This window comes from Spea bombifrons, chromosome 9 (assembly GCF_027358695.1).
Source record: "Spea bombifrons isolate aSpeBom1 chromosome 9, aSpeBom1.2.pri, whole genome shotgun sequence".
NCBI classification, from domain to species: Eukaryota; Metazoa; Chordata; class Amphibia; order Anura; family Pelobatidae; genus Spea; species Spea bombifrons.
The window spans coordinates 30,861,464-30,874,531 of NC_071095.1; the positions used below are offsets into that span (position 1 = coordinate 30,861,464).

The 13,068-nt window shown below is 40.1% G+C and overlaps 1 protein-coding gene across 1 annotated transcript in view; it reads left to right on the top strand.

The window, feature by feature from the left end:
- Nucleotides 1-2,560: 2,560 nt before the first annotated feature.
- PLCB2 (phospholipase C beta 2) overlaps nt 2,561-13,068 on the top strand; it is a 41,072-nt gene continuing 30,564 nt past the window's right edge. Inside the window, exons 1-2 of the mRNA XM_053475204.1 lie at nt 2,561-2,903; nt 12,979-13,056. Coding sequence (XP_053331179.1) covers nt 2,820-2,903; nt 12,979-13,056 — 162 coding nt within the window. The 5' untranslated portion in view covers nt 2,561-2,819. The remainder of the gene's footprint in view (nt 2,904-12,978; nt 13,057-13,068) is intronic.

The following is a 13,068-nucleotide window of genomic DNA, read 5'->3' on the forward strand; positions in this document are numbered from 1 at the left end:
ATCCTACTGTCTGATACGCTCAGACAGCCTCCTCTGCCAGCACTTCCCACGGGGGGGGTGCCGGCACGGGAGCTTGTCTAAGCGCATCGTGCAGATGCGTTTTACCTCTGCACCCCCCCGGACTTACCGGAGCAGACTCCCGGGTGTCTTGCGGGGTCGGCGGGGGACATCTACGCAATACAACTTCCGGTGCCGACACCGGAAGTTGTATTGCGTAGATGTCCCCCGCCGACCCCGCAAGACACCCGGGAGTCTGCTCCGGTAAGTTGGGGAGGGGGGGCAGTGGCAGCGGATCTCGGGGAGGGAGGGCAGTGGCAGCGGATCTCGGGGAGGGAGGACAGTGGCAGCGGATCTCGGGGAGGGAGGACAGTGGCAGCGGATCTCGGGGAGGGAGGACAGTGGCAGCGGATCTCGGGGAGGGAGGACAGTGGCAGCGGATCTCGGGGAGGGAGGACAGTGGCAGCATATCTCGGGGAGGGAGGACAGTGGTAGCATATCTCGGGGAGGGAGGACAGTGGCAGCATATCTCGGGGAGGGGCAGAGTGGCAGCATGTTTTTTTGGTGCTTTTTTAAAGAAAAAAACTTTTTCTTTAAAAAAGCACCAAACTTTTAGGGTGCGGCCTATATACGGGGGCGGCCTATATCCGAGCCAATACGGTATATATGAATGATTCCCAAAAACAGAGGTTTGCCCAGGACCCATTAGATGGCCCTGCTTTTGATCAGTGTGCTTATACAGTATATTATATATCTATATAGATATATATCTCATGCAAATCGGTTCCATGTAATAGATTAACTTACTGGTCATCTTCCTCTGCTTGCACCTGCTGACTCACGCCTAGTAAACATGATGTTAATGCAGCAGGATCTCGTTACACCTGGTGGTAATACATTTATGAGAACCATGCAAATATTAGGAATCATGGCAGATTTGTGTTGAATTTAGCAATGTCTTCGTATGCATATAACACCTGCACTGTAACAAAATGTCATGGTTTTTGCGAGAACATGAATGATGAAAAGCATCTTTATTGAAGATTCAGTAAAGCATGATGTAGTACCATCTCCAATGCAAGGCAAACAAGAATAATTGTCCAGTGCCCAGTCTTACTTCAGAGACCCAGAGTGGCAGGTTCTTGGGCCTCTTACTAACCACATAGCGTTTCTTTAAATTGTAAAGTTGGCTATTGTTTTTCTTCATCCAGGTTGCTGCAGGATGGATGGAGACACGGAAAGGGTGTGTGTGTGTGTGTGGGGGGGAATGGTGGGGCCTAGAGAGGATCCCATTTATATTGAATACTTACCTGGATTGATAGGTAGAAAATGTAAGGATCTTAACATATGTAGCCTGGAAGAAAGACTGATGGGATATGATAGAAACATTTAAATGATTAAAGGGGGTCAACATGATAAAGGACAACAAGAGGGCACAGTCTTATGCTAGAGAGGCAATGGTTTAAAAGTAATATCAGGAAATATTACTTTACTGAATGTGCATGGATGTCTATGTATAATTGAATGTGAACATAGAAGTCTATATATAAGTGCATGCGAGCCTGAATGTCTAAGTGTAAGTGAGCATGAATGTCTATGTGAGCATGGATGTCTATGTGTGTGTGAGCATGCATCTGTAAGTCTGTGTGTAAGTCTGTGTGAGCATAGATGTGTATGTGTGTGTGAACATGTATGTATGAGTGGTGTGTGATGAGTGTGTGTTAGCATGAGTGGTGTTAGATGGAGTGCATGTTAGAATGAGTGTGTACGTGTTTGTTAGTGAGTATGAGTAAGTTTGTGTGTTAGCATGTATACATTTGTGTACAAATGTGGGCCAGAGCGTATGTTGGGAAGGGGAATGATGGCATAGACCAGCTGTGTGGGGCAAAGATGGCACAGATAAGCTGTTTGGGGGCACTGACAAGCTGGAGCAAATATGGCACAGACAGGCTGTTTGGGGGCACTGAAAAGCTGCTTGGGACTCATAGGTTGTGTGTAGGCAAAGGAGATACTCACAAGCTTGGGGCATAGGTCGCACTGTGGGACATGTTGTTTGGAGAAGTTGGGGGCCCTGGGAAAATTTTTGTACCGGGGCCCTGTGGTTTCTAGTTACGCCTCTACATTTTTGCTCCTTTTTTTATATACCTGATTCTTGTGCCCATCCTTCTACGCAATTTCTGCTGTTCTTCATTATTGTAACTTCTCAAACTGCTTGTTATTCTTAAACTTAGAAAATACATTATTATCTGCAGTGAAACGTCTTCTCTGTCTTAAGGGGTAAGTTACATACAATGAAATCACTCATAGAAATGTGTTATATATAATACAGTACATACGTGGATCTACGTGGGTAGATCCTTTAGATCAAAAAGTGATTTCTGAAAGTGCTTGCAATGTACTTTCACATAGGAGGAGTGTGTGTTCTTCTAAACTGTCCACATTGCCAAATAAAAGCCTTTAGTTTCACAAGTATAAGCAATGTGATGAAACTTTGATGAGATAAGTAGACAGTTCTCCAGAAGCATTAACTTAAAAAGAGGAAGTCCTCAGCCATAGTCTGCTGCAGACTTTGTTAGCAGTGTATTCGAATTTGTGAAAGATCTACTCATTGTGTACTGTAGGAACTGGATGTTTCTCTACACCGCCAGCTCATTTACAATGCAGATTGGAGAATCCTAGGTGATTTGTTTAAAGTACCTTATTGGTTATAAAATCAGCGTTTTGGGAGGTATGGCTGGAGATCAGCATACTGGAAAGGAAATTATGTGACCCATAGAGGCTAGAAAAAAAGAGTTGAAAGAGTACCAGCAGCAGACAGCACCATGTCCACCCTAACTCCTATTTTGAGTCCTGTGGAGATCAAACCTTACCTGACCAAGGGTGAACGTTTTATCAAATGGGATGATGTGAGTATTGTGATTTATCAGTAGTAATGGGGCTAGTAAAGTAGATTAAATAAGAATATTTTATTTCTACATTTCTAAGGCTGTTTTTTTTTTTTACAGTGTAATAAACCACCGAATGAATCATATATTTTTATTTTATATATTATCATTTATTTCTTTCGGCTGAACACTCCTGGAAAGAAAACCAGGAGTGTTCTGTAGGGGTTATTTCTAAAATCATCTTTTACCTGTATACCTAGATGGCATGTTTGTCTACATTACAGATTTAGGGTACAATAGAAGTGTGTCGCACTTTTTTCGTGTGCCAATCATTCTATATATTGGTACAGACAGTCTAAAAGAAACCCAAATGGTACTGGCATCTCAATTCCCATTTAAGTGCATTATTTATAGAAAGTGTATATTAAAAGGCCACACGCAATTGTACATTACATGGTAGAGGACCATTTATTAGACAAGATCCATCAAGTCCCTAATACGACTATATTATCTTTTGCAGAATGCTATATATATATATATATATATATATATATATATATATGTCATTTAGGGGCGCAGTATACATGTGGTCTACCTTACATGTACATTTCAGACCACAAAAAAATCTTTTTCCAGAATCTTCAAGACACTTCGAAATAAATTCAATGCGCTATTAAGAAACCGAAAGAAACACCCGCACATGTGCAGACAGATAATAGAAAGCACACCGTTGACAATTTAACATCTTCAATGCCTACACATGGGCTGTGGTATAAAGAGACAAGCTACTATGTACCACCAGTGTTTTCACTTCCATCCCTATATTTTACATGGAAATGTAATTATTATTCTTTTTCATACATACTCTTAGCGGCAAAACAAATATATTAATTTAACACTGGATATCAGACATCAAAACCTGCATTAGCAAGCCTAAAAGTATTCGTAAAGTATTAATTGATACCACATGGAAACAGCTTACTCTGCTCTATGATCATCGCGTATGTTGATACTAAAGATCAGCCAGTTGGATTACTGATCCTTTGGTGCTACCACCAAAGAGCAAAGTCTTTTTTTTTTTTTGATACTTGTATTTTAAAAATGGTCTGAGGATTGCGTATACTTTTACTAAAGTATCTTAACATTTAAAGGCATTATTTATGATTAATAATGATACAACTTTATATTCTGCTGAGTGTGGTAACCTGACAGATTCAGAAACCTTAGCTTATCTTATTTTAAATGAAGATTTGGAATTACTAGGTTTTACTGGCCCGCTATGTGAGCTATGCCCCCCCCCCTCACTACTGCTTGTTAACACTGGAAGGAATCTCATGAAATTGCCCCCATAAGCTCAGTTGCTCTACTGGCTATATTCATATAATTATTGTGGGTTTATTGTTATAGCCCTTTTTATTTGTTTTGGGGAGTATATGTTTACAGTTGAGTTGTTATTATTATTATTATTAATAACATTATTATTGATTGTATTATTGTTTAGATATAATTGCATTAAAAGCACCATGACATAATTTTGATGCAAGGAGTTTCAGCAACTTTGCTATTTGAAAAAATCCCCCAGAAATTAGACAAAACTGAAAAGAAATGCATTGTTCACAGTGCAAATGAATTTTAGTAATTACAGATCAAATATGAATTCATGTTTGTATTCAGCAACATTCCATGGATACAGCCGTGTCCGACATGCCATGTTTCTGGGATGTTAAGGACAGGGGTGAGCTAAGGTAGGTGCTTAGTAACCGAGGCACCCAGTGGGGTCACATCACTTGTGGTTGTAAGGCGGAAGCGGCTTGCATACGAGCTGCAGTGAAGACAGAGCTCAGAGAGAGGTAAGAGGAGGCGAGAGAGGATGCTGTGATAGATGCAGTGATTATCTGAGAGACTGTGTGCGTAAGTGTATGGTGTTAGCGTGTGTGAGTATATGGTGTGACAGTATAGAGCAGGGGCGTCCAACGTGCGGCCCTCCAGCTGCTGCAGGACTACATCTCCCATAATGCTCTTTCAGCTAAGGGTTAGCATATGTATGGTGTCTATGTTCTTGTCAGCATATAGTGCTAGAGTGTATGTATATGTAAGTGTATGGTGTTAGCATGTCTGTGTTAGTATTTGATGTTAGTATGCATGTGTGAGTTTTATTGTATGGTGTTAGCGTGAGTGCATGTTTCTTATTAGATTTTAGCATGTATGTGGGTGTTAGTGTTTAGTGTTAGAGTGAGTTTGTGTATGTCAGTGTATAGTGGTAGAGTGTCAGGGGTAAGCCTAGGCTTAGTGGTGCGACTTTAGTTTTTAAACATGAGAGTTTAATCAATTTATTGGCCCATCTCTCATTTGAAAACCAAAAAGTTTGACCACACAGGTTATTTACCTGTTAAAAACTAGACCACACAGGTTATTTACCTGTTAAAAACTAGACCACACAGGTTATTTACCTATGGGCATATTGGCATGTTTAATGCAGCTGTTTCCACGCCAACGTCTCACAAATTTGGTGGTGAAAAAATATGCAAATTTTAAATTTTGCAATTTCAACCAACATGCACGTTTCCGTTTTCAACAGGGCCCGTGCAAGGATTTTGCCACTCTAGGCAAATCCCTGTTTTGCTGCCCCCTTTGCCCCACCCCTTTGCACCCTGCCCATGGGGACAGAGTCACCTGAGCACATTATATTCAAAACTTGCCCCCCCCAGTGTAGACAGTGCCCTTTGTCCCTTTTTTCACTGTGTTAGACCTCTCTTTCCCCTACATGTAGTTCAGGTATAGATTAAAGAAACACCACATGGACTCACACCATTGCAGGTATAGATCAACTGAAAAATCAAGCAAACTCAGCACTTAAAGAATAGATCAAATAAATAATGTATAGAAACCCTGTCTGTAGGGTGACCACATCAGCCATGTTTTCCAGTACACACATAATGTTTTCATATTGCTGACCAGCACAGCAGGGCAACACTTTACCTATGCTGGTTATCAATATAAAAAAATTATACGTGTCCAGGATAATTTTTCCATTATCTATTTTCTGCCCATGTCTCTCCTTTCTCCATAGCCCTCCTCTCACTCATTATTATATTTGACCTCTCCCCAGGAAGACACACGCTGGCACATGTTTTCATACACACACTCACATTTGCACAGACTCACACACTCACGCCAACATACATGCACACGCTAACACACATGTACACATAGGCATCCATGCTCACACAGATATACAGTTTACTCATAGCCAGGCCTCCCATTCCATTGCCCGCTTGTGTGTGTGACCGTTTGTAATGCTAAGTGTCGGGTGGTGCTCAGCAGTAACTGCTAGACAGGGCCAGCCCATGACATTAACACCGTCCTTCCTGCTGACTGCTTCAGTGTCCCTGTCTTCATTCTCACAGCTTCTTATCTTGCCTCTTCTTGTTCTTCTGTCTTCTTTCTCCTGTCTTCTTCCTTCCTCCTCATACACTCACATACATACCCAGACATACAAACACATACTGACATACCCAGATGCACACTCTAGCGTACCCAAAGGCATGTTCACACACTGAAATACCCAGACACACACTAACATACCCAGGCACTTACCCACACAAAGACACATGTTTACGCACTAACATACCCGGACAAATACAGTAACATACTCAAAGACACACACTGACATAACCATAATAATACCCACACAAATACTAATACACCCAAGCACACACAGACAGACAGACACACTAACATACCCAGACATTAACATACCCACTCAGATGCTAGCATACCCACTCAGACATGCAATGACGCTGTATGACCCTACTTGACCCTGCTTCCTCCAGAAAATTAAAGCGATAAGCGTGTTACTTCTTTATCTCTACCGGATCAGCCAATGACTTTGGGGCAGCAAATTCCACCTGGGTCCTATGGATTTACCGGGACTCACGTAAGGGCTGGCCCTGCTTCTGGAGCGCGGCTGATTAGAGGGAGATTGATGATCTCCCCAACCGGCTCTGTTCCTCCTGCAGCAGGCAGGCTAGCCCGCCGCGGAGGAGGCGCCCTCCAGGTTGAGTGCACTCTAGGCCAGCGCCTACCTTGCCTGTAGGTAGTGCCTACCCTGGTTTTCAAGCTTGGAATTTTCATCAGAGACTCATCCAGGCACCACCAACTTCTCTAAAAGCCCCACAGAAATGAACTTAAAACTAAACTAAATACTTTTCAACTACACATACTTTTGTTTTACCCTTGGACAAAATAGCACAAGAATTTAATATAATTCCAAATTTACTTACTTATCCGCCAAACAATCCTGTTAAATTAAAATACACAATGAAACTTTAAATTAATTAACATTAAAATTCCCCACTTGCTAAATTTAACCTTAATCCCTCCTAATTTACCTACGCAAATTTACCTCTGATCTAAAGTAAACCTAACCCTAAAATTCCCCACTAAGTAGTCCTAACCCTAAAACTCCCTGCTAAGTAACCCTCACCCTAACCCCAATTTACCAAGCAATGTAATAATAGACTAATAGACCCATTAACTTCCAATCAATCTGAGTATATAAAATTAATAAAATAATATAATACAATAAAAAAAAATTCAAACATAACACTTAAGGGTAAAAAAAAAAAGTATGATTTCACAGTGTAAAAAACCCTTTAATTAAAATGGCTTTTTGTTACTATAATCTTCTCCAGTCTTCCTCAGCTCACGATTAGGGAGGGCAGAGAACACAAAGTTAAAAAAATTTTACTTTTGTCTATTGAAGGTTTCCGTGCATGTGGGATCCTGGATGGGCAGAAGCTGGTTTGTCTGAAATCCAGACAGCCAGCGTCAGCCGATCATCTGTGATTACTATGGGAAGCGTGGTACTGGGGCATTTAACTGCAAGACATACTATCATGTTGTGTGTAATTAATGGTAGAAATTGCAAGGTGTAATGATGCTAGTGCTAGTACTTCTCACTGCATGAAGGCTACTGGCGGGCAGAAAGCCGCACTTTCTGTCCTTGGGAAACACCAGTGGAAATAATATTTTTTTTCAGCTGTTCTGTATGTGGCCACAAGCATTGGTGTATGTCACATGACTGCTCGTGATGTCACAGCACTAATGGCTCATATGGAAAAATCACAGTGTGATGTCAGAGGGGAGAAATCAAGAGTTTCTGATTTTGTGCTTCTCAATACTATTGAAGAATCAGATAAAAAGGGAGCTTACCAAGGTAACTTCCACGAGAACACTTTCAAATGTTCAGCTGTTCTAGGGAGAGCTGGAAGCACCAACTGACAGATATCTGCTTGATGTTGTTTATTGCTAAAAGAGAATTATAATACTGTGGTAGAGATCACAGTTTGTTTAGCAGTTGAAGCAGTATTTGAGTGCAATTTGCCATGAAAATGAATGCAAATTCACAGACAAATTATAAGATTTTGTGGGTCAACAAAAAATACAATATGCTTCTGGAATGATCGTTTGGTATGCTAATGTGTTAGTAATAAGATCCCATGCTCTTGTCTGTTTATTCAAACATGTCATATGTCCCTGAATTCCCAGGATTGTGTTGTTGTTTTAACAAGTCTTCAGGTCTGGCGTTCAGGTGGTGCAACAGGGGTAGTTGCCCAGGCCTAGAACTACCGCAAGGTCCCACAATGGGTCTTACCTTGGACTAGCTCAACAGCCGCCAGGGTGAAGATAAAATGGGAGGGCAGTTTTTAAGGCAGACCTCTCCAAGCGTGCTGCTTCACAACATCATATCTCAGAGCCTGGCATCACATGGTGCACAGAATATGAGGAACTGCTAGTCGAGACTTCTATCCACCTCCATCTCACCAAGAATTACGTATTTATCATTGGCAGCAGATACAACTGGGCTGGGGATCCCCTACTTGTTTAGGTGCTTTAACAAGTAATAGTGGCTTCAAAAGGAAGCTTGTTTAGGAAACCTTAACACATTACAGTGAATTTACACAGCATATGCATCTATGACGTCATGGTTGGGTTCACAGATGTAATACATCGTATTACTATTCTAAGTGGCTAGGTTGACAGTCACAAGCAATCCCCCTCATGGATGATAGAAAAAAATGGTAGTAATCCTGTTTATGAAACAATTCGGAATCAAAACAAGATACATTTTAAGTGGCAAGCTCGTTTTTGAGTGCTGCATCTGACATAGAGATGTTCAAAAATGCTCTGGTGTAATGTTACATTATTAATTAAAAATTCTGCCAAGGGTTGAGCTATAAGATACATGCCTGGGTATATGCCATATATTTACCTTCCATGGTGCCCTAGGCTCGATTTAGACACGGAGTGCCAGGATGTGACATCATATCTTTACCTGGGAACTTGTGGGCTCTGGCTACCCAGAGCCTACCCTTGCAGGACACATGTCCATATTGTGTCCCGCATGGGTAGGCTCCAGGTTTACAGGCAAAATGGCCAGGTAGTGGGGCGAGTCAAGACCCCAATCCCCGGAGGATTCAGGTGTTGACCCAGAGAACCAGCGCTTCTCCCGGAGTTCTCCAGGTCAAACCCGGAGAGTTCTCAGGTATGGCCATATATCTCGATGCTCTGTGTCTTAAAGGCGCGCAGCACTTTTGCAGTCTGTGGAGTCGGTACACCCTCCATGGTGTAAATGGCCCTGCAACCGGCCTATTGAGCAGTTTGACACCAGGGGCCTGATCCGCAGCTGGGGACTGCTTTGCCCTAGGCCTGGGCCTACTTGGCTTAGGCCACGATACGTCACTGCATAAATCCATATGCTGTATTTTTCATGGGAGTTGTGTGATGTCAATGGTTTCTCTATCTGCTCCCACATATACACAGCTAACCCATCTACATCTGCCTATGTAAAGTAACTCTGGCCCTGATCATCTCTTCATATGCAGAATACTCTGTCACAATGAAATATTCATAAACTTGCGTTGTTACATTGCATGAAAATTAAATTACTCCAACTTGTTTATTGACTATTTGTAGTTTGTTTTCTTAATAAGCTAATTTGCTCAGTAACAAAGTGGTATTAATACTATAAACTCAATCATAACTAAATTATTGTAAGAGGAAAAAAAATGTAATCTCAACATATGAATTATCAATTTATGTAAACAGAATAGGTAGCTCAACAATATAGAGGGTAGGACCAAATGAGAACTGGTATTGAGATACAGTTTTTATACTCAATTATCAATTTATGAAGGGCTGATTATACTGAGTTTCTCCTGTAAGGAGGACTAAGTACATGGTAAACAATACAAGATCATTTTTGTTTATCTAACTAACCAATTAATATATATTCATAAATTGTTTGAAAAATGAATGCATGTAATTAGGAATACGATTACTAATCACTAATTAACTAATTATTTGTACTTGAATACAATGTACAAAGTACAATACAGTGGGATTATTCACTCGAACAGGAGCATATCAATTTGATTACCGTAATATTGTTGACTAACCTTACATTTCTCATTCAAGATCTGCATGTGGGCTTAACTTGCTGAATAACTCATTGGACAATAGGGTGGTTATAGGGTTATAGGGTGGAACAGGACTGAAGTTTGCCGGTGTAACAATAACAGTTACAGTTTTAATGACATAGAATCTATTAGTAACAAGGTTGCTGGCGTGACAATGACGATTGAGATGTTGACACCATGCACTAGCATACACACAACCGTATGGTTTCTGATGTTACAAAAATCTAAACAAAATTAAGATTATGTAGTGGTGGATAGAAAAAAATCTGGATCTCCCTCCTTCCCTTATTATCCATGCAGTTTATGCATTTGTTTCTCCCTCTGACTTTGCCCGGCACATTTCGCAATCTACATTCGAGCTGCCATGCTGCTGCCCTACTACCACCGGGTGACATAACGCACATTGCACTCCATGACGGACAGCGGACCTACAGGTGTTTACGCACGAGACATTGTTTGTGTGCGTGTGCAATGATGTATTTATCTTAAGAGCTGCCCTAGGGCTGACCCAGAGGTAGAACAAATGCAAAATGACAACTACGCAGCTTTCTAAAAACATTATGCAAACAATCTAGCGCTTTTTTGTATTTATTTCTTTAAGCTGTACTTGTTTTCAATGTTTTTCAAAAATATTTTTAATGTGATGATGAAAATATTTTAATGATCAAAATTAACATAGTCTGCACATTACTGTACAAAATATACATGTGTGCAACTTAAATGAAGAAGGAAAACTGTGGCTTAAACAGGATGCGATGTCATTATAAGAGGAACAATATGCCAAACAGAGCCGGTTGCCTATTAACCCCGTAAGGACAATGGGCGGTCCCTAAACCCATTGAAAACAATGCATTTTGAGCCCGTACATGTACGGGCTTTGTCATTAAAGGGTTATCATGAGAGTGAATTTTAAAAACTAAAGTTTACGTTTAACCTAATATCCCTAGAATGACCCTTTAGGCAATGAAGGAAAGAAAAAATAGGTTTTAAGGTTTATGGGGTTGCAGGGGAATACATATCATAGTTTGTGTCTACTGACAAATACATTGAAAATCTATTCCAGAGCAATTCTGCTCTAACATGGTAGAGAGCAAGATTAATGTTTTATCAACATAAAATAGCGTCTTTAATTGCGGCATTGTGGTGTGCATGATAAACCTGGCGCTTTCCCTGCAGCACACTTATCACAATGCAGGGACTGACAGATCATTAGTAATATATTGTTTTGAGAATTCTGGTGTGTTCTGCCAGTTCAATAAATTAAGAAAGTGTTCTTTTCATACTGCACCCTTTGATCACCTGATCCTGTATATGTGTATATATATATATATATATATATATATATATATATATAATACACATAAACAATACTTTAATGTTGCTTTAGTTTTATTATGAATTGGTTGGTAGTAGGCTTAGTGCATGCATACCTGTATACTGGGTGGAATTAAGGGTAGCTTGCAAGGCTTTATATTAGCTAAGGATAAAAGATAAAAAAAAAGGTCTAAATAAATATATAGTGCTGAAGAGGCTTTTGAAAATACGTGGAATAAGCATATGACTACCCTGAATAAAAGACCATTGACTAATAAAGGTTTGAGTCTTCTATGTCTACAGCAGGTCCATGACCGCTCAGATTTACAATGAGAAACTTTCCTCATACTTAGGAATTAGACCAAAGCAGCCCCAGAACATCACACTACCACCACTGTTTTTGACTGGTATGATGTTCTTATTGTGGACTGCTGGCTGTATTAGTTTTCACGCCAGATGTTAGAGGACTCATGTCCACCTTTGACGCATCAGTCTACAGAATATTATCTCAAAAGTCTTAGGGGGTCATCAAGAAGTTTTTTCCGCAAGTGTGAGACCCACCTTTGTGTTCTATTTGGTCAGAAGTGGTTTTCACCTTGAAACGCTCTCATGGATGCCATTTTTTGCTGATTTTTTGATACATTTTAGTCTACTTCACTTTGCAAAGCAGGTTCTATTCAATTGATGTTTGGATTCAACAGGGCTTACCTTAATCATGCCCCGGCATGTGCAGTGAAATTGAACCCAATTATGAATTATATTTAGTAACTAAGGGGGCAATTACATTTTCACATAGAACCTGGAAGGGTTTTTTCATTCTATAAAGTCATAATTTAAAAACTGTATTTTATGTTTAGTCTAGTTATCTTTTGTATAATATTAAAATGAGTTTGATTAGTGTGATAAATATACAACATTTTTAAACTACCCCAATTGGGACATGTAAACCAATCTCTAAAAGGAAATTTGGGATTGAAACGGCTGTGTAAAAGTCTAGTGAATGACCCTAGTTTGCCTACTTTTCAAAACTATATAGACCTGGTGCTTGTAATATTTGCCCTGTTGTTTCCATCTGTTGATGAAACCTCTAAGGTCCAGAAATCTAAAAGCCCTGTAAATCCTTATCTACATAATAATAATATTAATCTACTCTAATTTTTTTGAACACTTCTAAAGTTAAAGTTGGTAAACCACAACAGCTCTTTAAAAAATAATGTACTGTGCATGCGCCCTACAAAGACATATAATAGGTTTAAGCATTTCTCATTACTCATTTTGATTCCATTTTAATTTGTATCCAGGAAACTGGTGTAGCTTCTCCTGTAATCCTGCGACTGGATCCCAAAGGCTATTATGCGTACTGGACATTTCAGAGCAAGGTAAGAAACCAC